Below are 23,684 nucleotides of genomic sequence, written 5' to 3' on the forward strand. Positions count from 1 at the left end.
GTGCATAGGAGTCCATAGGAGTGGAGGAGCGTAGAGGAGAGGAGCGGAGAGGAGAGGAGCGTAGAGGAGAGGAGCGGAGAGGAGAGGAGCGTAGAGGAGCGTAGAGGAGAGGAGCGTAGAGGAGAGGAGCGTAGAGGAGCGTAGAGGAGAGGAGCGTAGAGGAGAGGAGCGTAGAGGAGAGGAGCGTAGAGGAGAGGAGCGTAGAGGAGAGGAGCGTAGAGGAGAGGAGCGTAGAGGAGCGGAGAGGAGCGTAGAGGAGAGGAGCGTAGAGGAGAGGAGCGTAGAGGAGCGTAGAGGAGCGTAGAGGAGAGGAGCGTAGAGGAGAGGAGCGTAGAGGAGAGGAGCGTAGAGGAGAGGAGCGTAGAGGAGCGTAGAGGAGCGTAGAGGAGAGGAGCGTAGAGGAGCGTAGAGGAGAGGAGCGTAGAGGAGCGTAGAGGAGAGGAGCGTAGAGGAGAGGAGCGTAGAGGAGCGTAGAGGAGAGGAGCGTAGAGGAGAGGAGCGTAGAGGAGAGGAGCGTAGAGGAGAGGAGCGTAGAGGAGAGGAGCGTAGAGGAGCGTAGAGGAGAGGAGCGTAGAGGAGCGTAGAGGAGCGTAGAGGAGCGTAGAGGAGAGGAGCGTAGAGGAGAGGAGCGTAGAGGAGCGTAGAGGAGAGGAGCGTAGAGGAGAGGAGAGGAGCGTAGAGGAGCGTAGAGGAGAGGAGCGTAGAGGAGAGGAGCGTAGAGGAGAGGAGAGGAGCGTAGAGGAGAGGAGAGGAGCGTAGAGGAGCGTAGAGGAGCGTAGAGGAGAGGAGCGTAGAGGAGAGGAGCGTAGAGGAGAGGAGCGTAGAGGAGAGGAGCGTAGAGGAGAGGAGCGGAGAGGAGCGGAGCGGAGAGGAGCGGAGCGGAGCGGAGAGGAGCGGAGCGGAGAGGAGCGGAGCGGAGAGGAGCGGAGCGGAGAGGAGAGGAGCGGAGAGGAGCGGAGAGGAGAGGAGCGGAGAGGAGAGGAGAGGAGAGGAGAGGAGAGGAGAGGAGAGGAGAGGAGAGGAGAGGAGAGGAGAGGAGAGGAGAGGAGAGGAGAGGAGAGGAGAGGAGAGGAGAGGAGAGGAGAGGAGAGGAGAGGAGAGGAGAGGAGAGGAGAGGAGAGGAGAGGAGAGGAGAGGAGAGGAGAGGAGAGGAGAGGAGAGGAGAGGAGAGGAGAGGAGAGGAGAGGAGAGGAGAGGAGAGGAGAGGAGAGGAGAGGAGAGGTCCAGAAGCAGGGCCAAACTTCAAACTCAGAAGATTTTAAGAACAAGTTCTATGAAATGGACTTTTACAAGATCACACACACCAAGGCAGACCAGGCATATATCACAGCCCCAGATAGTCACATCCCCAAACACTCCATTTAATCGGGCTTGTCCTTTCCCCATTCACGTATCCTACTCACAGGCTGAAATTTAAAGGTTCAACAAACCAGGAGAAAAAGTGTTGTGAAATACAACAGCTTAAAAACAAATTAGGATTTTGTTACATATGCTTTTTAACAGCTAGCTAACTGCCATGACTCTTAGAAAAACATAATTTTAAGTCCTTGATGGGTCTCAGTGACACGGAGTCAGCTGATAACCTACAATCTGTTCTGAAGGTAAAATGAAACAGAATAACCTTTTACTAGATACTGTAATGACACTAAATTCTTGAATATCTGTAACAGCAAGACCGACACTTTGTTTCTTATATATTTTTTTGATCCCTGTTACCACAGATGATCATAGGGTAAATTTTGAAGCTGCATGTGGCAAAAGCAAAATAAAGAAAACATACTTCTCTACCATAGTACCAATGTTCCTGCAAGCTTCTTCAGCGGCCTCTCTGAATGCAAAGTCAGGATGGGCAATTTTCACAAAATCAGCCTGACAGAGTAAAAGAAAGAAAACAGTGAGGCAAAAAGACAAATTTAAATCTTTAATTATAAACACGGTTGCACTGAAGTAGTAATACTTAACTGAATGTTTATTTATACAGTACTGTGCAATCTATTTGTATAATTTGCATATTTTTTCTCATAAATAAAGTTTATTGGAGAACAGTGCTGACAACTTTTAAACCAGATGGTGAATATTTCTTTCCAAAAAATAGCTTTAATCTATGCACTTCTTAAAACTGTGTTAGTATGGTGTGTACCTTACAGTCCTTCCAACACACAGATACTGCAAAGGCTTTAAATGTTATTATAAAAAAAATAAAACGAACCTTCACAAATATGAATTAAGCACACTGTATTCAATATACTTAAGAGTTTCACTTTTTAGGGCAAGAATGCCTGCTTAAAATCCTGTATAGTAGTGACAGAGTAGGTAGATCTCAGAAGTCTTGCCAACAGAGAACCATCACCAAATTACTTTAAGATAAAGCTCTGCAAAGATAAGCCATCTTTGAACATGTAAATCTGAAAGTAGCACACAGGAGGAACCAAAGTAATTTTAACTCAGCAAGCTGATACAAAACTATGACCACTGAATTCTGACATCAGTGTTTTATTGATAGATTAAGAGGAAATAGTCATAGTGCATATTAAAAAATAAGAGAGAAAAGTACATTAGTGACTTGGCAGAGTGTATAAGTGCTTTCAGGAAGAAGAAGTGCCTGGCACAAAAGAGACCTTGAATATAAAAAAAAAAAAAAAAAAAAAAAAAAAGAAAGAAACAAGATTTGAAAACTGAAACCACACAGAGAAATTCAAATATGAAAACCAATAGCAAAAATTTCAGCGAGATATTTACTAACAACTGGTTTCTGTATGATGGTTGGGTCTGCTCTCTTCATATTAAGAGTGATGATTTTCTAAAAGATATGTTATGCCAATCAGTTTAAAGAAATTGCTTAAAGTAATAATCAAAAAAGTAACTTACCAAGTCTGCTACCCTGCACAAGGCATCTGAAAGCTGATCAAAGATCTTTACAATCTCAGGTCCAGGTGGTGTTGAACATGCCTTCTGGACTAGCTGTTCTGATTCTTGCAAGGCTTTGTCCTGTGCTTCTTGAAATCCTTCTGGACAGCTCAGTTCTGGAACACCAAACAGACCCTGTAGTGCAGAACCCAAGGGAAACACATTACTATCACTTTCCTTAATTTCTGAATGACCCTACCTACAGTGGCACTTCCCTAAAATGTGTCCACAAGAGTCCTTGTAGAGTGAATAGCCACATCAGTTAACATCAATCTTTATACTGGCATCACACATCAACATCTTCATCTCTCAGCATCACTCTCCAGAGCACAACCTCACTGGAATTCTTATAGCCAGGATTCTTCTCAGCAAGTGGTAAGAGTTCAGCATCAAATCCTGAGAATTTTTTCCTGTTCCACCCCATCATCTGCTCTACTGTCCTTTTTTCAAGGCTTTTTTTTTTTTTGCTTTGCTTCCAAAGCACAGGCGCAAGACAAATTATAGCAAGTCTATTTGCATTCTGAAATTAGGGAAAAACATCCTTCTGAAGCAAAGAAACATCCAGGAATGTGAAGAGTAAAGGGAGTGTCAGAGCAGTGAATGACTTGACCAGCTGCTGTGGATATTCACCAGTGATCTTGGGCTCATGAAATGAGCCTCAAGTACTGGAACCAGATGTCTAAGGAGTGACAAGCAGCAACTGAAGAATATTATGGTATGAACACTGCTCCTGAAGTTCTTACCAAGCCTTAAACAGACTGAGCGTGGCTTTGGCAGGGTAGCCATGGACACCTGTTAAGTTCTGCATTTGTAGAAGAGAATTTAAAGGTCCTGCTGCAGATCACACAAAATTGCTAACACTACCTGCTGGAAAAGTACCACGATATAGGCCTACAGCAGCATATATATATATGTAAATATAAATATATATATTTAATAAACCAAACAGCAGCTCTGCAAGTAATACACTCCCTCTGCAACTGCCTAACCACAATATGAGCATCTCCTTACCTGCTAATTACAGCAGCTAACAGCACAAGGTAGATGATTTCATGCAACATCCATCTCTTCCCAAATTTAACCTCAGCATCTAAAGATCACAATCTGGATTTGAAGATCTGTAGGCCTTACAATGTGTCTTCTGCAAACTCCTTGTTATAGCAGCCAGTTACAGGCTTGCAGGTAGTTTACAAGTTTTCAGTGGAAAAGCTACAAATTGGCTGGTTGTCTGCCAAAGCACATGTCCTGAAGCAAAAGCATCATCTCGGATGTGTTTGGGACATTCCTGGGTGCTTTGCCCTATTCTGCCACTGCAGCTAATGCTGGCAATTTTACAGCAAGTTCCTCATCCCAGGAAAGGACTCCAATTCCCTCATTTCCCAGCGAGACGCCCTCAAATCCCAGCAGGCAAAGAGGCTGTATTTCAGAGCCCTAATTTCCACCCCACACTGCACAAATACGTATTCCACAGAACCTTAACAGGCTGGAAAACTCCACAACAGGCTGGCCAACTCCCCCTCCCCACAGCGGGAGCCAGCCCGTCCTCCCCCTGCCCTCCGCTCACCGTCTCCCTGCCGGGCGCGCTGCCGCGCTGCTGCTTGGCATCGAAGGCGGCACCCACGGGGCTCCAGCTGGTGCTGACAGCCCGCAGCCCCAGCCCCGGTCCCACTCCCGGTCCCGGTCCCACCGCCCGGCCCCGCAGCGCAAAGCCCCGCAGCGTGAGGCCGAGGGCCCGGCGGTAGCCGGCCAGCATGGCGGAGCGGCCCGGTGGCTCTCGGCGGCGGGGAGGGAGCAGAGCGGAGCGGCGCCGGGGAGGCCGGGAGCAGGGCGGCAGCGCCGCCTCCCCTCAGCCCGCCGGGCCCGCCGCTGCCTCCCCGCGGCCGACCCTGAGGAGGAGCCGGCCTCCGCCATTGCGCTGGGTGGCAGCGGGCCCTGAAAATCCGCGGTTATTTTAGCAGTTTCAGGCTTCATAGTGCCTTATAATAACAGAAATTCCTCATAAATAAATGTGTTTGAAAGCATTTTTGTAGTCTAGGTGTTTCTGTGACGCAAACGTACAGCCTGTGGCTTACAGGGCAAAGCACCCCTTATCGAAAAGCTCACATAACCCTTTCCCTCATAATAGTTAAACTGGCAAGGAAAGGGCTGAAGCATGAGTGTGCAGCCATCCTTCTTCAAACTCATCTCACTGTGTTCATTTTCAGTTTATAATGCAAACTCTAGGCTCAGTGACATTACGGAGACTTCAGTGACTATCAGGACTATCAGTGACTTGTCCACTTTTCCTTGCCTCCTGTAGTGTTAGAAATTATCAGAAGTTAGACCTCAGTCTTCCACACTGCGTTTACACATAATTTTGTGACACCAACCATGAAATTGGCTTCAGCCAGTTGGCTTCTCCGCTTCATTCTCTTCTAAGGGTAGCAAGTGAGTTTTAACAGAATCTTTTATTGTATTTTTAAGTTTTAGGACAAGAGGAGGAAAAACCCAAGGAAAACAAACCAACAAAACCACAGAAATTGAAGCTGATTATTCCTTTGGGATAACCTGTTTTGCACCTGCAGATTCTGAATTACAGCAACATCATGCTGTGTTTTTGCACTGGCATTTAATATCTGCCCCATGCCAGAAAACTCACGTGGCATTTCCATCTATTATGCCATTTTGCTATATTTAAGACCTTCAGCTGCACAGAGTGCAAAGAACCATATTTAAAAGTTGTCTTTAACATCCTGCTCAGCTGCAACAAATCTCATCCATTACACAGAACAAGCAGGCTGTCTGGAGGTACCAGGCAATGCTAATTCTAAGTTTTAAAAATATTATAAATATTATTTTTGGATGCAAACTAACCAAGTTACAAGTCTACCTGTGCTTACTACTTAGAACAGGCTTGGAGGTAACTACTGTTCAATACTTACACAATAAGGCAGGGGTATACCTAATTCCAGAACTTGAAAATGTGTCTTTTATTTTGTCCCACTTTCTTTTTAAACAGTTCTCCTTCAGGACTGGTGTATGTACTGCTGTAAAATACCAACCTAATAATGCATCAAGCCCAGCCCTACAGACCCTGAAGAGATGCCCTCTCCTGCGCAGATACCAATCACAAAAAACAATTGTACTGGAACTACAACCATGAAAACTATTTATGCACATTAGGAATTCTTTATTTTGTGTTTAAAAAAAAAAAAAAAAAAACACAAAACAAAACAAAACAAAAAAAAAAAAAAAACAAGCTGATAACAGTAGATTAGGATTGCTTAATAAATAAAAACCTGGAACTTGTGACTGGAACAAAAAGGAGTCTAATACAAACCCTTCAGAATAGGGCTATTTCTACAGTCTTGAGCTGTATTTTAACACTTGGTCATGAAAACTACTGCACAAGTTGTTTCTTGAGCAGAGAGCAGTTGTGTGTGTTTGGTGTGTGTTTGTATAGGCCTGGTTTCCTATAGATCCTACTAGTGTGACCCTACACCTTCTCAATCTGATAATTTCATAGAGTCAGAGAATCACAGAATGGTTTGGGATGGAAGGGACCTTAAAGCCCACCCAGTTCCAGCCCCCTGCCATGGGCAGGGACACCTCCCACCACACCAGGTTGCCCAAAGCCCCATCCAGCCTGGCCTTGAGCACCTCCAGGGATGGGGCATCCACAGCTTCTCTGGGCAAACTGTGCCAGGGCCTCACCACCCTCTGAGGGAAGAACTTCCCCCTAACATCTAAATCTCCCCTCTTTTAGTTTAAAACCATTCCCCCTTATTCTATCACTGTCTGGCTCCAGACGGGTTCTCACAAGAGCAGAGCAGAGGGGGAGAATCCCCTCCCTTGCCCTGCTGGCCACACTGCTTTTGATGGAGCCCAGGATATGGGTGGCTTTCTGTGCTGCAAGTGCACATGGCTGGCTGATACTTTTTCAACTACTAATACCTCCGAGTCTATCACTGCAGGGCAGTAAAAAAACAAACAAACAAAAAAAATAATAATAAACTTTTACAGAAATCTCTACCTTGTCCCATCCTTTCCTGCAGTCCTAGATCTCCTGTTTAGCTGTTGGCATAACTCCCTGGATGTTTTCTGTTCTCCACTGGATTCAGCTGAAATTGGCCAGCAGATTTAAACTTTATTAGGGAGGACTGAAAGACACAGACATACTGCATTTGTGGATAGGTTTTATTTCCTTTCAAAAAATGCTCAAAAGGCAGGACTGGAACTACTATTAGTAGTAGTTCCTACTGAAGAAGAATACTAAGCAAGTAAACCAGCACTGACTTTCATAAAGCACCTCCACTGCTTACAACACTCTGAAACTTGGATCGATAGGAAGCAAACAACAGTTCACCAGAGTCATAGATTAACAGAGCATGGATTTATGCTGCAGGTGATGGGAATGGGTCCAGCATGTCTGAGGTGCTGAACAGTAGAAACCCACTGAAGGTGGTATCATCATCAGCGTCTGCAAACAGCCCGTTGAAGGTCTCTCCTCGGTGAGCCTGAAGCCACACCTCATCTCCTTTCTGTAGCTCAAGGATGGCAGCTCCCGACGCCTGGTCCTCAACACCCTGGTACCCGTCCACAGTGTGCAGCATCTTGACCCCATTTTTCACTAGAGCTACTCTGACGTTCCTTGAGTAGACGGTGATATGGTAGGTGAAATAGTAAACACCAGAGAATTTGCAGGTAAATTTGCCAGTGATTGGGTTGTAGTCGTTCAGACTGTTGTACAGCACCTTGTCGAACTTGATCGGCTGACTGTGAGGAGGAAATTTGGTGGCAACCGTAAGGCCTACACTGAAAGCGCTCCTTGGCAGGACTGCTGGGGCACCTATGTTCCCCTTATCTCCTCTGTCACCTTTCAAGCCTCTTTCCCCCTGAACTCCTGGATTACCTGGTGGCCCCAGATCTCCAGTGTTACCTTTAGGACCTGGATTACCAGTGGGGCCAATTGGTCCTGGCATACCAATTCTTCCAGGCTGGCCGGTTTCACCCTTTGTCCCTTTCGGGCCTATAGGCCCAATGTCTCCTTTCAACCCCTTTTGTCCTTGAAGACCCAGTTCTCCCTTCTGGCCCTTGTAACCCACTGACCCTATAACTCCTTTTGGTCCTAGCTTCCCAGGTCGTCCTCTTTCTCCTTTATCTCCTTTGTTCCCCTTCTCTTCAACGGTCCCATTGGCTCCTAAATGGAGGTTAAAAAAAAAAAAAAAAAAAAAAAAAGACATGTTCTTGTGATTGTCCAACGGATTACTGAGACACAACAGGAGTTTCAGCACAAAGACACCTAAGTATAGCTGTATGTCACCACTGTTCATACTGTGCTCACTGTACATACAACGTTTCAAACATGTAAGTTCAGGATGAGCCAGAAGAAGCTGCTATTGCCAATAGGAGACAGGTACCCTAGCTGAAAGCAGCAAGAATAAGCTCAAAGAAAGGAAGGTGTGACTTTTCTCTAGGATGATGATAGCACTACAGCTCAGATCATCTCATGTACAAGCAGCATCTGTCCAGATGCTTATTTTCAGCTTTTGGTGTAAGAGGAGGAGATGGTTCACAATTTAATCAGGCAAAGTCTTCTACTTTGGCAACATCCAGACCTTAACTGCTACATGTTTCTGTAATTTCTTCATGATGGGACTTTGCTTGGGTTACCTAGATTGTGCTGAAGTGCAATGAGAAGCTTTTTGATCTTGGTATTTGCAGCCACATGCTCTATTTATTCTTCATTCAGACTTGGACTGAAAGCTCAAAGCCTTTGAAAATCCATCTGCACAAGGTTTTTGCTGATGAAGGTCCCCTGATGTGAAGGGAACATTAGCAGCCGATAGACATGAATGCCGGAAGATACCATAATGCTCATACATGTATACTCTGTCAATCATTTCTGCATAAAATCTTCTGGCTTCTGATCTTGGTAATAATGCTGCATTTTCACTTTACAGTTCTCAATTTGAAATTGATAGTATTTAACAGCAGCAATGAGCTAAAAACAACTGAGATTATATAGTGAGTCTTTGGGAAAAGCAGCACAGATCCAATAGGACAAGGACACAGGAAAAGGAGGTAGCTTTGGTGATATTAAATGTTTGTGTCCTCATGTCTCTTTTTCCTTCCAGGACTGGGGACAGTCTGTAGAAAAGTCTGAGGTATGTAGTGCAACTTGTTATTACACCTGTGCAATGCATATACCATTTGTTATTTTTCAGGGTTATTGTAAGGATTTCAGAGAACCTGGACACAGTGTATTTGGCAGGTTTCCATGCTTTTGGAAACACAAATTTACCCATGCACAATTACTCCAAGGATGCACAAGTCCATCATTTCTGAGATTCTGAATTCGTGCAGAATGATGTGACACAACTTGCACAATGTCTCATTACCTCCTTTTATGCACAAGTCACTCTACATATGTACATCCAGCTGTCACAGAAGGCTTTCTGTATGTGCATAGTTTGGCTAAACAGAAGAAGCATACGTTTCCCAGATCTTCATTGGTTGGGCAGTTACAATTGTGGAAAAGTTTATGGTCACCATGACAAGACAATAAAAAGATCACAATAGTATGAGAAATGAGATCTGAGATGAGTTGACAGTTAGATAGGATATCTGGCGACCCTTTATTGAAAGGTCTTGGATGCCATTTTAAACCAAGATGTTGGGACTAGTGTCTCATGGGCATATATGTTAAGATACCACTAAGGCTGCTGGCTGAGCTCCAGACTGTCTGTCTGAGCTGTGATTACACAAAAACATGGAAAACATGCAGGAGACGAATCTTTTCTGTGTGTCTTTTATGTGTTTCACGTGTATTTACTTTAGAAATACATGTAGATGCCTTCCCTTGTCAGATTTTGGGTCTGGTACCTGCTTGATTCAATAAGATCAATCCTGTTTCGTGTATTTTTAGGTGTATACTTCATGTCTTCTGTAATTCCTTTTGAATTATCTTTCCCTGAAGTTGCACACATAGCCACAGGAACCTCATTTTCCTGAGGTAGCTGCAGATGTGGCATCTTCCTCAGCAGCTGACAGAGGGGTGAGAGAAGAGAAAGGTGAGGTAAAGGGCTGAGCAGACAAGTTGTAGGGCATCAGAGGCAGAATAATAGGAGACAAATTCCTCTTGTATTGTCACTATGGTTGTGCAGCCTCTACCACTTCCGAAAAGGTTTGTTGTTTTTTTTAACCTCAGTGGTACTTTCACTACAGGTAGAATATATAGCATGTCCAGCGCTCACAAACCCAACAGTTGATAGATGTCTAATACATTGAAATACTTCTTCTCTGACCTTTTTGGCCTTTTTCTCCATTTATGCCATCTTTCCCTGGAGTGCCAGGAAGTCCTGCTTCACCTAGCACAGAAGAGAAAAACAGATATTCAATAAACTATTAAATTACCAGAAAACGGTGTTCAAATCCTGCTCCGATCCTTCCTCTTCAAGCCTGGCTAAACAGTAATGTAAACAGTAGTCTTATTCCTGACTACTGGGTGCCAATCCTGATGCTTTTATCTCATGGGGAGACTTGACAGGGAGTCAGAAAGTAAGGAAGAGTAAGGAAGCTGCATTTAGAAAGAAGTTTTACACTGACAGTAAAATTCACATGTAGTGAAACAATGATAAACTGTCCCCCCCAAGAAAAGACACCTGCAGGGGTTTACCAATGGTGATGAAACATCACAGGGGAATAATGTTGCCTGTAGATCAGAGGGAAGCATTCACTCCTGATTCCTGTATCATGGCAATTGACTGTACCTGCCTATTAAGAAGCCAATTGATTTTTTTTATTGGTTCCTGGATTTTAAAAGATTTAATTTTAAGCAAGACTAGGGCACTGAATGCAGAAGGAGCTTGACAGAGAATTCTGTAAATTTTTTATAAAGAGAGTTCAAAGTAACTCTTTAGCAGTCACTGAGGTGAGTAAAAGTGGGTAGATCTGACTTTCAGTGCTCCAGGGCAGGCAGGAAGCAGCGAGTGACTCTTTATCGTCCAAACTGTAAGTCCTGGTTATTTTTCAACCAATCCAACTCACTGCATAGCCACACAAAGAGTTGTGGTGTATTGAAGAGAGGAGTGGAGAGGTGGCAAAAGGCTCTGACAGAGGTTCCTGCTTATGCCAGTACAACCATCAAAGAAATGTACACCAAGCTACACCTTCAGCACTGGTTCTGCAGAATGCACTTCCTGTGGAGGTGTAGACTTCACTGGTAAAGAAAGTGATAAAGAAATCAGGTTTTGTCTTTGTGATTGCACCAGCAACCTGGTCTGTTAAAGGCAGACATTTCCTTTGCATTGAAAGGCACAGTAAAACACTGTAGGACATTTTAAGGTAATTTCTTTCTGACTATTGACCTGATATTGGTTTAAGTACTAAACTATGTACTCTGCTGAAAAAGGCTGATTCACAATCTGCAGGATCAGGACTCGGCAGAAGGGTTTACGTGATAAGTACAAGTTTGATCTGGATAGATTTGTGCACACAGTAACAGTGTTTATTAAACACTCATGCATTAAACCATTACACCCCCTGCATGATGCCACACAATAGCTGACCTGACATATACCCTGTTGGGGAAGAGTTCCCCTACAAAAAATTGTGAGCAAGTTTGAAGTAGCAGATTTGCTTTTGTCCTGTCTTTTGCATGCTGGGCTTGTGACACTTGTGATGAAGTGTTAAATGTCCGCATGTCCACAGGTTCATCACCTGGTGTAACCCTGGCCTTGATGTCCAGCACGGATGCAAAGGCCACCCTTATCCTGAGGCTCAAAGTACACAGCAGTCATTACCTTCAGGTGGCTGTGATGATTACCTGTATTCAGTATCATATGTAAATCTCTACTACAGCCTGTTACAGCACACATAAATCCTACACTGCTTTTTCAACCGTGTCCTCTCCTGAACTTCACTGTAGAGGTGCTCAAGTTACAGCAAGTAGGCACACTCAGAATCAAGTCCTACAAATGTAAAATTTAGGTAAGAAAGAGAACATTTCATATTACATGCTGCTGAACATTTCATATTACACGGTTGTTGTTTTTTAGTGGGCTTGAAGTTGTTCACAGAAGTATAGTTACTATCAGTTTTCAGATGGACCTGAAAATGCTCCCAGAATACAAAGTAAGTAAAGTCTTTCTTCTTTTAAGTTGTTTTTATCCCTTTGACCCAACTTCTCTGTAGTAATAGCTGTCTTGCTTTAATTATTAGGTCTTTTCTTATATTTTCATCCTCAAACAAGTAAGTGATGAGAGTCTGAAATGTTTCCTGGAGGCTCGGTGGAATGATCCATTAATGCAGAGATAGGAAAACACTCCATACATCAGAGCATTTACGCTGAACACAGTACCTGTATCCCCCTTGTCGCCTTTCAGGCCATCGCGTCCGTCACGACCTGGTACGCCGTTGTGTCCAGGATTGCCAGGGATGCCAGGATACCCTTGGGTACAGACGTCCTGCTTTTCTGCCTCTTCTGTGCTGACTACAATAGCCAGAAGTATAATCCAGCTTCTCATTCTTTAGATAGGTTGTACAATTTTGGCTGAAAAATATAAGATTAAGGTGTCTTTTTCCCCGTATTTATCTTGTGAGCCCAAGAAGAGGATGCAGGGTTGGGAAAGCAGGAAAAAAGGAAGTGGGTTTTCACCATATCTATTGTTTTGTTTTCTTTCATTTACAGGTGTCTAGCATTAAATACAATCTGGGAATCTATAGGTGATTATTTTGAATGATAATTTATTGGGAATATCAGCTATAGCTTCATTAGACTGCTGAAACTTTAACTCAGCTTTATCTAATTTACAATATACCTTAATTCCCTATAATTTGGAGCATTGGGTTCTGCTTGGTATTTTCTTATGCAGTGTGACTTGTGGAAATAAATGACTCTGCGAAGACAGTCCACAGAGGTATTGATGCAGGTAGCTCTTCCTGCTCCCTCCTTCCTTTTTGGAAGACTTGCTACAAACAGTACCCTATGCATTTCAAGTCTGTAAGGAAATCCTTCTTCTCTCAGGTCTTCAGATCAGATTGTGTTGGCCATTAATAATCCAGTATTTATCTATCATCTTTTTTAAGGAAAAAAACATCTTTTTAAGAGTCAAACGGCTCACAACTGAGAAGAAACAGGTCTCCTCCACTCACATTTCTCCCTGTGCCTGCTCTTGACTGTTTGTACCTCTCATCTCCCACAAACTGGCTGTGGTTCCTGCAGGAGGTGAACTAAGGCAATTCAATACACTAACTCAGCACAAAGCAATCATGTTTTTTTCTTCTTTTATTGGCATTAGTCTTTTTCTGGGTTAATAAGTTGAATGACCTCACAGAGGGTCAGAGCTGGAGCAGAGCAAGATGAGGGCAAAGATGTGAGGAATCGAATAAGGACTCAACGAGTCCTTAGTTATCTAGTCAAATGAGGAATCAAATAAGGATTTTTTGGCAAAAATATGTCTTTAGTCTTTTTTTCCCCCTCTCATGCAACTATGCTACATCAAAACCATCTTATTTTTATCCTTTTCTTGGAGAATCCTTATTATTTTATAACTTTTCATAGAAGTCCATTGAAGTACACAATTCTGGATGCTTCTGGTATAAGGCAGTGTAAGAGTAATTAATGGGAAGAGGTTAGAAGAAGGGACAAAATGAAATAACAACAAAATTAATGTCTATTCTGTTTGGAATTAATGTCCATAAATGTCTAATGCACAGAAGCTTAGGCTATAGAGGTTAAATATGTGTACAGATAAAAACAGTAGCCAGAATGAGTAAATTTTACATATTTGGCTTTTAAATCAGTTCTTTCATTAATGAAAAAATAACACTAAGATCAGTATTACTTTTCAAATACTAGCTAGCATTGCCACCATCATTTCAGAGTTACAAAACAAGTCACACAGATACCACGTAAAAAGAGAGACAGATTAATATCTTCTCATTAAGAATGATTGCACCTTTATAGGAATATTCGATTTAAATATTCTTTTAACTTAATTTATAGGGTAGGACCTTAGACCTTGGGGACACATCCTTTAATATTTTCCTTCTGCCTTCCAAAACATTCCCAATTTTGCAACAATTACTGGAAGCGTTATTTATGGTGCCTTCACCAGCAATCTACAGAGAAGTGTTTGCTCACCCACCAGTAAAATCCCTCTTCATCTGCTGCTGGTAGTTTGTGCTAAAGGAAGTTGAAAAGTTGAAAATACATCAAACATTTTCTACTTCTGAGCTATGTAAACATTTGCTACCTTAGTCAAAGGACTCCAGAGGAGTGTAAAGAGAAGAAGTGGTCTGTGGGATGCTGTTAGGATTTGATGCACCCCATAGAGAAGTCTGACAGTCTTTGTCCCCCGACAGAAAACCCTATTCCCAGTTGCTTAAGAGGGTGTTTCTTGCTTAAAAAATAGGTATTTGGTCCCCATATATGCACTCCTCACCACACAATGACAATATCATCATCATCATCATCTCTCTCTACATATAGGATCTTTGGTCTTACCTCATTCACTTTGTTCTTGCAATGATCTTGGCCATCTTTCATCAGAGCATAAAAGCTTCCTGTAAAGGAATGCAAGCTCCAAACATGTGCCTTGAGGACAAGCACTTGTTTGGTCACTAAATTCTCAAAGGTCAGTGATTTAATTTTGAGAGCTGTTCAATAATTAAAACAGAAGGCTAAACTGGAATCTTTCTATTTATTCCGGTAGTAAGCTGAACTGCTCTGTACTTTGGCTTTTACCACAGTTATGTGAAATAAAATTGTTAAAATGAATTAATAAAGCTTTGATTTACCTGTTCCATTACACAAATATGTTATACAGTTGCTAGCTTGGTTGGTTTTTAAGACAGAAGGCAGTTCTAATGCCATTATTGTGCTAAAAAAAAAAATGTATAAAGTTAGTTTCTGTTTCAAGCAATTTGTAATGGAAGTAGGGACAAAAAGAGTATAGAAACTGAAACTTAACAATACCATGAACATGGCATTACAAATAGTATGTGATTATGGAGAAGAAGTAACAAGATTGAGTTGACGTAAATAAAATGAATGACAAAGAGCTTTTTAATGTGTAATTTGCAAGTGCTCCATCTAGCTGCTCAAGCATCAGTCAAAGCTTTTGTGCCCCTAAATTTATTCTTGGCAACTAAATCTGAAGAAGCTAGAACTTGATGCTTCACTGCATCTTCCTGAAATTGCTGCTCTCTGAGGACTAGCAGCAAAGCAACGAAGAGTGCCAGCTCCATAAATACTGATTGGGAACAGTGAAGGATAAAAACCGATAGCAAAAGGAGCTAATGTGTTATAAGAAGTGGCCTTGATTCACCCTGGTTTCTGCAAGTGATTGAGAACCCTATTTTTTTTTTTTTTTCCTGAATAGGTTTCCCACACTGCAAAGAGATGGCATGCACGGTCTGTGCATCAAGTAACATTTTTAGTAGCATAAAAAAACATCAGAACAACAGAGCAGTGAGTAGTGTCCACTAAGCTCTTCACCACCACCCTGTGGTAATACAAAATACTGCAAAAGAGAAAGAAAGGACAACGGGCAGCAATTAGCTGCTCTCCCTCAATGAACTTCTGTAGCCAAATTAGCAGCACTGCTGTGCTAATGAGAAGAAAGGAGAGACACAACAAAAAATCCTTTTCTCCTTACCCATTAGACAAGCAGCGTTAGTCCAGTGTGATGCTTTTTTTTCTTTCTTTTCTTTTGTAGGATTTTTTTTTTTCTGTTGTAGGAATAGCCTCAAAGACAAATATTACCATCAGCCATTTTCTAAGGGTTTCTTGTCTCGTCACAGAAAAATGCATTGGAAAAAAATGCACAGAAGCAAAAGTTCACTGTTTTCTCTTAAATAATGTTGCATCTGAATGTCAGGAATAGCAGCATTTTATTTTGTTTTGATAGCTGTGCTAATTACCTTTGTTAGGAGCTGAACATGGCAGTAATGACCATGAGATAAGTGGTTATTGAGCGAAGCTATATCCAGCTGTATTAGCAGTGCGTCTTTTAGATATTTCATCAGCCCTTCACAAGCAGGTATCTCCAAAGTCTGGGGTACTCTCATAGGTTCAGGCCAAAGCTAACTGTTCCTAGCTAATTTGCCTACTGAAAGTTTACCTTGGTGCACATACTGGGCCTTCTGCCTTATTCCCTGTGTCCCAGAAACAAGGAGGAATAAGCAGTGTTTCACTGGTTCTGTCAGTAAAGTCCCTTGGGAGCACATGGAGCTCTTCCTTCCTCCTGAAGCAATTTTGCCTTTCCTAAAATCACTAGGAGAAATAGTCAATAAATCCCACATCATCCTGGCTTTTCTGAGTGAAACTCAGCCCCTGAAGGGCAGCAGTGCCCCCTTTCTCTCTCCTTTTGAACACTGCTGTCATCAAACTCCAGTAGTCGATGAAGAGCCATCCCATCTGTTGGCCCACTCTGAATGCCTAAAATATTAAAATAACCCACCCCAGACCAAAAAATGTTGCCCAGACCTCCCGCAGGAAGATGCACAACTGTAACATAAGGTGTGACACAGGCACACGGGGAGGTGCGGTGGGCGTGGGTCACCTGTGTGGTGCTGCACACCCTAAGTGCCAGCAGACGTTATCTGGGGATGCCACACGGAGGGGATGCCACACGGAGTCTAAAGAGAGGTGTGTGTAAATAGATATGTGTATGAACATACACTTCTTTATTTAAAAGCAGAGCCTAAATATTTAATAGCAGATGTGAGTTTCCAACCCTATGTACTCACCTGGATGAAGAGAAGTCAGTCCTGGCTGCAGTGAACTAAACCTAACACAGATATAAGGTTAAAAACCACAAAACCAGAATGAAACCCTACCCAATTATGCTGCAGTTTGTACAGTTTGGATGCTTTCTCACAATTACACGTTCTCCAGCTAGTTAGGAGAGAATCATTGAGTTTTGAAGAACGTTCAGGAACACACTGAATACTCATGCACTTTCCTTATAGACTACGTGACGTGCAGTTTTGCATGGATGACTTTTTCATTTCTGCTTTGATACTGTAACACAGAAAGGCCTGAATCCTCATCTTTGTTAGCAAGCACAGGTCATGCAGTGCCCTTTACTGTTTTTTAGGAAAAATAGTAACAAAAAATTAGAAAAAAGACAAGCAGTGCTGTCTGTTTGTGCATGAACTGAAAGCTCCACCTGATAGATCAGTTCCTGAAGAATTTAAAAGCACTGTCTACAGGAATGTTAAATAAAATGGACAGATGAGGTCACTGAGGCCAGATGAATGGTTTAAGTTGGAAGGGACCTCTGGGGGTCACCTGGTCCAACCCATGGGGTCAAGGAAGCCTCCTGGCCCTGACATTGTACTCCAGCATTTGCTCAAGGTGTTTTTTCCAGACATCCAACCTCACTAAGTGATCACTGTGCCTTTCGCTCTGATACCTGAGCACTCAACACCAAACCTGTGCAGCAACGGCACTTAGAGGCCTGGGAAACTCCCAGCTGTGAGGTGAACCAAGAAATAGAGACGAAAGCATGGACACTGACAGGAGGGAAGACAAGTCAGCAAACCCAAGCCCAACTATTCTGCCAGCATTTGAGCTCACAAAAACATTTTTCATGAAAAGATTTCAGCAAGATAGGTTATTTTGTTGAAGCTACTGTGTCTCGGTGAAACATAAATGTTTAACACAGCCTTCAGCAGGAGGGACTTTTCTCCACCAGCCAGAGCAGCGAGCTGAACCTCCAACTTTTACTTCCAAGAGGTACTGTAGAAGAGAATGGCTAGGACAAGGTAAAGCACAATAAGAATAGCTGCATGTTCCTGGGACAGTAACAAGGATGGGTTTTGCCTAAATATTAAAGAGTTCAACCCTGGAATGGGGTTCAGTAGTTTGCTAAAATGGATTTGTGCTGGGAAGTACTGTAACTGTTACTGGGAAATCAACAGAAGATGGTGTAACTTTTTTTTTTCTTTTTACAATAATAAAATAAAGATGATAGTTGAGGCATGTTTGCCTCGCAGAAGAGACTTTGTAGACAAAAAAAAAAAAATCCAACACTTTTAAAACTGTACAATAAAGTTTTATAAGACCCAGCTGAGGAACTTCAGCTGTACATTATTTAATTAAAACATGTACAATAAGAGAAAAATAATGGGAATGTAAGTTCGTACTTATTTCCAGAAAATAGATTCATTTGACAATGTTCCAAGAGTAAATAAATCTTGTAATGCAATTACTTCAGAACAAATACACATCAAGTTACTGCAGTCCTATACATAGTGTTTCAGCCGTCAACAGCCAATTCATCTGCTCTGTAGCCAGGACACTTGATTTACAATGTGTAACAGCACACAGATGGTAAGATGCACAAAGCAATGGATGTAAGATAAAACGTTACAAAACACTTGTCAAAATAAAATACATATGCAAGTCATCCCTAGTATTTACAACCAATCGTTTTAAATTAGAGATCATTCAGAAAGCATCTCCTACAAACAAATGCCACATATAGGAAAAAAAAAAAAAAAGAGAAAAAAAAAAAAAAGCAGAAAGGCAGTCAAAGAAAGATACTGTGTTAGTTATGGCTAAAGACCTTTGGCTCCAAAACTCTGTTATAATTATTTTCAAAAGACAACTAAAATGTGGAACATTTGAGTAGTCTGTCTTTGAACTCCTTTATTACACTGACCACTAAAACTCAACATGAAATTTAGCATGGCAAGAGCCACTTGTAAAACAATCTTATTATTTTATACATCAAATGCTCTGAGTTAGATGCAATTATGGTTTGGCATTCTCCTAACTCAGTGGGAACACATTTGAGGACAATTATATTTTACTGCATCTCATGCAAAAAGTCTGAGGTTTTCTGCTCAGCAGGCCATCAGGAAGGCTCTGGCTGTGCTTTAGCTAAACGAGGCACAAATATGCTTAGTAGTTGCCCTAGAATATTTTACAGTAACTTAAAGCATGCAAAAGCGAGAGGAAAAGACACCTTTTGAAAAGTTTTGTCATCAGGAGGATCAGGACTTTCATGTTCTCCTCAAGGAAAGAGGTGCTAGAATACAAACTTTTACATTTTATTTGCAACTCTTTTCCCCAGAGACTCTGAAGTCAGGCCGACCCCCAAGTAAATATTTGCCCTAATTGTTGGATAATTTAATTGTGTGTTTTCATTTAATTATAATTTGATTAAAAGATAAGGGTGTAGTCTAAATTTGACTGTTCTTATCATATTTTACCAGTCTTGCTGCATAGCCAGCACATTCCTTGACCAATAAACATATAGCCCAATAAAATGCACATTGTGTTGGCATCCTCAATCTATTGAAGATCAGATTGCAAAGAAAGACATAGAGAATATTACAAAACAACCACATCTATATGTAGGGCACTATATATAAAACTGTCCTGAGTAATCTGCAACATGAAACATCTGCTTTTTCTCTGAAATTAAGTTCTCTTTGTGAAAAAACCTTCTGCATCCAAAACCATAGGCAAACATTTCTGTTCATTTTTAGGGCTAAGGCACCAGCACTACATGGGAAGAGCCTTTATGGCCACTGACATGTCAGAAGATACATCTGAAAATCTTTTTTTCAAAGACAAATATGTAAGTATGTGTGGATCTCATAATGTCTTCAGGTCAAGCTGGGCAAGCTTCTGGGTGAGCACTGCAATCCAACTTTTTTTAAAACCTAAAACAAATCTTTCAAAATGGGATTATGAAAAAAAAAAAAGTCATCTCCACTTCCATGGTATGTGCACCACTTTGTTTTGCAGGCCTGAACATGGCAAGAACACACAAAAATGGGTATATAAGAAACACAAAAGGGTTGCTCATTTCAGTGGAAGAGCATGGATCCGTTCCTGCATTTGGAAGTCTGTTTCTTCTGTTTAAATTGAGTATTCAGAAATATTTAAAAAAAAAAAATTTTTTCAAAAGGAGATGGCTTGTTTTAAACATGAAAAGGAAAACAGAACCCAGACAGCTCTTTTCACTAACTTTCCTGTGCAGTTTCTTTAAGCTGAGTCATTGAAAATGTCAGTGCATATTTCCAGTTCTTAGCTGTTTCAGGTCATCTTCCATTGCTATGGAAAAGCACAAGCAACGAAGTTCACTATGCAGTGAACGATTTGGCTGAGCATCACCAGACTTTGCATTATTGCTGAGCTATATACACAAGGCATTTGAAATGTACAGTTGTCGAAGATGTCAGTCAAAATCAAAACTAGAAACCTGGGCTTTGCAGAAGTTGCCACATAGTTATCAAATCACAAAATCATCAGACTAGTGGGCTTCACAACACTGACTATAAATAAAAATAGAGAGGTAACAATAGTAGTAGGAACAAATACATGTTTAAAATAAGGCTTTTTTTACATCGTTTTTTAGATGCCTGGCCTCTAGCCCATTGTTTGTTCTTCATATATTACAGATTCATGACAAAGCTGATTGTGTCCCTTGTCAAGAGAATACTCTTGGATCTATCCTTATCATCTAATAATGCCCCTAATCAGCAGCATAGGATATCTGAAAGACATTCATAACAAATCAGTTCTGAAACATATGGAGTTTTTCTTTCCTTCCATATTACCAGCAGTCTTGTCATCCTTAGTGAGTTATCAAGCAGAAATGATCAGTGCTGAAAATACCGAGATCCTGTTTTCTTCTTGGTGGGATTTTAAATGTTAGTCTACCAAATCAACTTCATGTCATGGGCCAATTATTTCGATGCAGATCAGGTATTGCAGACGCTGACCAGAGCTGACCTTGCTCAAGCCAGGTCCTTCCCCTTCCACCACAGACTGATGATTCTGACACAAAAATCCATCGCAGGTCCACACAGTTTTTCTGTCCCTCCCAGTAAGAACTTCTCTGTCTTAGTGAAGAAATAATTGGTCACAACCCACTGTTGATTGCCCATGTAGAAGAGTCATGGATCCAGACTGCTTCAAGAACTTAATGGAGATATTTACATTACCATTCATCCATTTTCTAAGTGAAGCTATATGAATAAAGAGTACAAAGCGTGAGAACTATGCAACACAGGCAGCAGTCAGAGGTCAGATCGTACTGTCTCAACTCTGACTTTGTACATTCACATTATCTCCAATAAAAAAAAAATAAACAAAAAATACTTTTTTTCACAGAGAAATAAGCATACTGGAAATACAAAGAAGCGTCTTCCAGGCTAAGAGGTGAGCAAAAAGTGATATAAAAGCTCTATACTGAAGAGCATACATGCAAGCAGTACATTGCTCTGACTGAAAGAAATCAGAGATGCCCTTGGCTCCTCTTGTTTCCACTTGTATGCAAGAAATGCACACATCGTTGCAGTCCGTTTTGCACTCTGTCCATGTTTCTACATGACAGAATAAAATTTCCCCGTTCCAATCTGGAAAATGGATAAGGCCTTGTGGGACGTTCTCCTGCCATTTGGCAATTTAATAGAAAAAGAAAGGCAGGGTTAGGGTCCACCAAATTCTGCATCACTGTGCTAATCATATGGGATCTGTCCACCCGATTTTCATGAGTGGCCCCTGCCCAGTTCTCCAAAAGGAGAAAACTCTCCCAAGATTCCTTGCTGACATACCCTTAAAGAAAAACTCCTCCCTATCCGAAATTTGGCCATCAGCATAAGGTTAAGAAAAATGAAATGTTGCAATGACCTGCATGATTCCATCATTACTTCAACCTAACTAAGAAACAGATCCAATACTGCTGCTTTAGAGTAACAGCAAGTTGTCTTTGTCAGAAGGGGAACCACTCTTCATCAGCAATGCTGGCACCTGGCAACATTTACTTCAGAGCAGTGCTGAAGAACTTCATTCTTCTTCTAGACAAAGGTGGTACTTCTGGCTCAAGGGAGCCTAAGGTTTTTCCTCCAAAACTGGAGATTCACGGAGCTCAAATAAGCTTAACTGTGTCTCCAAGGTCCCTCCTTGGAATAAGTCTCCCCCTGTGCTAGTGTCCTTCCCAGGCCCCCGGCCTCTCACTTTTTGAACGGGGTGAGTTTGTTGAAGGTGTGCCAGAAGAGGGATGGCTTCCGCTTGGGTTCTGCCAGGGCAAAGACCTGCTGCTGCGGGATGCTGGTAGGCACGGTGATGTGGCGCTGATGGATGGGATGCAAGCTTTGGTGTGGAGGAGGCATAGGACACCCGTTATAGCTTACACCTGCAATGGGAAGGAGTTAAGAAAGCGTATGAGACAGCTAGCACAGTGACCAATATGGGGGGAAATTCAGCATGGCAGCATGGAACAAAGCCAATAGTCAGTAAAGCCAGAATAAATTTTGCCATGATGTTAAATGAAAGCGCTACTAGATGTTACCTTTTCTGCCATTACACTTTTCAATTGCTGAACTGATTTGTCTTAAGAAGAGAGTAACACCAGTACAAATAACATCACAGGATTACCAAAAAATAGGCAGCAGTTTCACAAAGCCTGACAACATTGTTTGCATGGGTAAATTTTGATATTTCAAAGGAAAAACATTTTTTAAAGCACATCCTTTTACTGTAGTTAGTTCTAGGATAAGGCTGGGTAAAATAATGCTGCCAATGAAAATGCATTTCTTCAATTTGGAAAATATTTCTGCAGGCTAAGGTTCTTAGACTTTGATCTTGGATATTCTGAACAGAATCCACTGATCACAATTTTTAGCCACTCCCCTGATAATCCAGATAGGTTTTTATAGATATGCTGTGATTGCAAAAGAGAAAATGCTTTGATAGCATTAATCCCAGGGAGGAGGGATAAATTAAGTCCTTTACTTCTAAATCCTGGATTGGTCTGTTCCCACTTCACAGAATCACAGAATTTCTAGGTTGGAAGAGACCTCAAGATCATCGAGTCCAACCTCTGACCTAACGCTAACAGTCCCCACTAAACCATATCCCTAAGCTCTACATCTAAACGTCTTTTGAAGACTTCCAGGGATGGTGACTCCACCACCTCCCTGGGCAGCCCGTTCCAGTACCTAACAACCCTTTCAGTAAAGAAATTCTTCCTAACATCTAACCTAAAACTCCCCTGGTGTAACTTTAGCCCATTCCCCCTCGTCCTGTCACCAGGCACATGGGAGAACAGGCCAACCCCCACCTCGCTACAGCCTCCTTTAATGAACTTATACAGAGCAATAAGGTCACCCCTGAGCCTCCTCTTCTCTAGGCTGAACAAGCCCAGCTCCTTCAGCCGCTCCTCATAGGACTTGCTCTCCAGGCCCCTCACCAGCTTCGTCGCCCTTCTTTGGACCCGCTCAAGCACCTCGATGTCCTTCTTGTAGCGAGGGGCCCAAAACTGAACACAGTACTCGAGGTGCGGCCTCACCAGAGCCGAGTACAGGGGGACGATCACCTCCCTAGCCCTGCTGGTCACAGTGTTTCTGATACAAGCCAGGATGCCGTTGGCCTTCTTGGCCACCTGAGCACACTGCTGGCTCATACTCAGCCGACTGTCCACCATCACTCCCAGGTCCTTCTCTGCCTGGCAGCTCTCCAACCATTCCTCACCCAGCCTGTAGTTCTATTTATTCTCTCACCACCCTAAATGTTACCCAAATTTGACTTAAAGATGGAAAGACAAAAATCACATGTTTTCTAAGAGAGGAAAAAAAGAAAGGTTTCCAGAAAAACAAGTTTCTAATCCATTACTGTACACTTTTATCAAATTAGCAAGAGAGGATAGGAAGAAGCCATTCTGAGTGTGCTACCATGCACTCAGCAACATGCAGCTAGCAGAAAGGACATGAGAGCATTTGAAACAGAAAGCACGATATGACTAAAGAAGAAAAAGCTGTCTGAATAAAAG

The 23,684-nt window shown here is 42.1% G+C and overlaps 3 protein-coding genes across 12 annotated transcripts in view; all 3 read right to left on the bottom strand.

Moving 5' to 3' along the window:
- MIPEP (mitochondrial intermediate peptidase) overlaps nt 1–4,742 on the bottom strand; it is an 83,971-nt gene extending 79,229 nt beyond the window's left edge. The window contains exons 1-3 of the mRNA XM_068671817.1: nt 4,472–4,742; nt 2,869–3,042; nt 1,781–1,869 (exon numbers count right to left, since the gene is read on the bottom strand). Coding sequence (XP_068527918.1) covers nt 1,781–1,869; nt 2,869–3,042; nt 4,472–4,660 — 452 coding nt within the window. The 5' untranslated portion in view covers nt 4,661–4,742. The remainder of the gene's footprint in view (nt 1–1,780; nt 1,870–2,868; nt 3,043–4,471) is intronic.
- A 2,323-nt stretch (nt 4,743–7,065) lies between these two features.
- LOC137851063 (complement C1q and tumor necrosis factor-related protein 9A-like) lies at nt 7,066–14,544 on the bottom strand. Its single transcript, XM_068671826.1, has 4 exons — nt 14,396–14,544; nt 12,248–12,439; nt 10,194–10,256; nt 7,066–8,086 (listed from the first exon to the last, which is right to left on the bottom strand). The coding sequence occupies exons 2-4, from the start codon at nt 12,411–12,413 to the stop codon at nt 7,281–7,283; spliced, it is 1,035 nt and encodes a 344-aa protein (XP_068527927.1). The 5' UTR covers nt 12,414–12,439; nt 14,396–14,544; the 3' UTR covers nt 7,066–7,280.
- Nucleotides 14,545–17,929: 3,385 nt separating this feature from the next.
- SPATA13 (spermatogenesis associated 13) overlaps nt 17,930–23,684 on the bottom strand; it is a 164,348-nt gene continuing 158,593 nt past the window's right edge. For 9 of the 10 annotated variants that reach the window (XM_068671741.1, XM_068671789.1, XM_068671731.1 and 6 more), the window contains one exon: nt 17,930–22,049. In XM_068671741.1, the coding sequence (XP_068527842.1) occupies nt 21,868–22,049 (182 nt within the window). In that variant the 3' untranslated portion in view covers nt 17,930–21,867. The remainder of the gene's footprint in view (nt 22,050–23,684) is intronic. The other variant, XM_068671752.1, reaches the window with a different exon arrangement.

This window comes from Anas acuta, chromosome 1 (genome assembly GCF_963932015.1).
Source record: "Anas acuta chromosome 1, bAnaAcu1.1, whole genome shotgun sequence".
Taxonomy (NCBI): Eukaryota; Metazoa; Chordata; class Aves; order Anseriformes; family Anatidae; genus Anas; species Anas acuta.

Coding starts and splice junctions, on each gene's coding strand:
- LOC137851063 (XM_068671826.1), bottom strand. CDS start 12,413: ATGAGAAGCTGGATTATACTTCTGGCTATTGTAGTCAGCACAGAAGAG. Junction 10,257..12,247: donor AGGCGACAAGGGGGATACAG/GTACTGTGTTCA, acceptor CTTCTGTGCTAG/GTGAAGCAGGACTTCCTGGC. Junction 8,087..10,193: donor TGGAGAAAAAGGCCAAAAAG/GTCAGAGAAGAA, acceptor ACCTCCATTTAG/GAGCCAATGGGACCGTTGAA.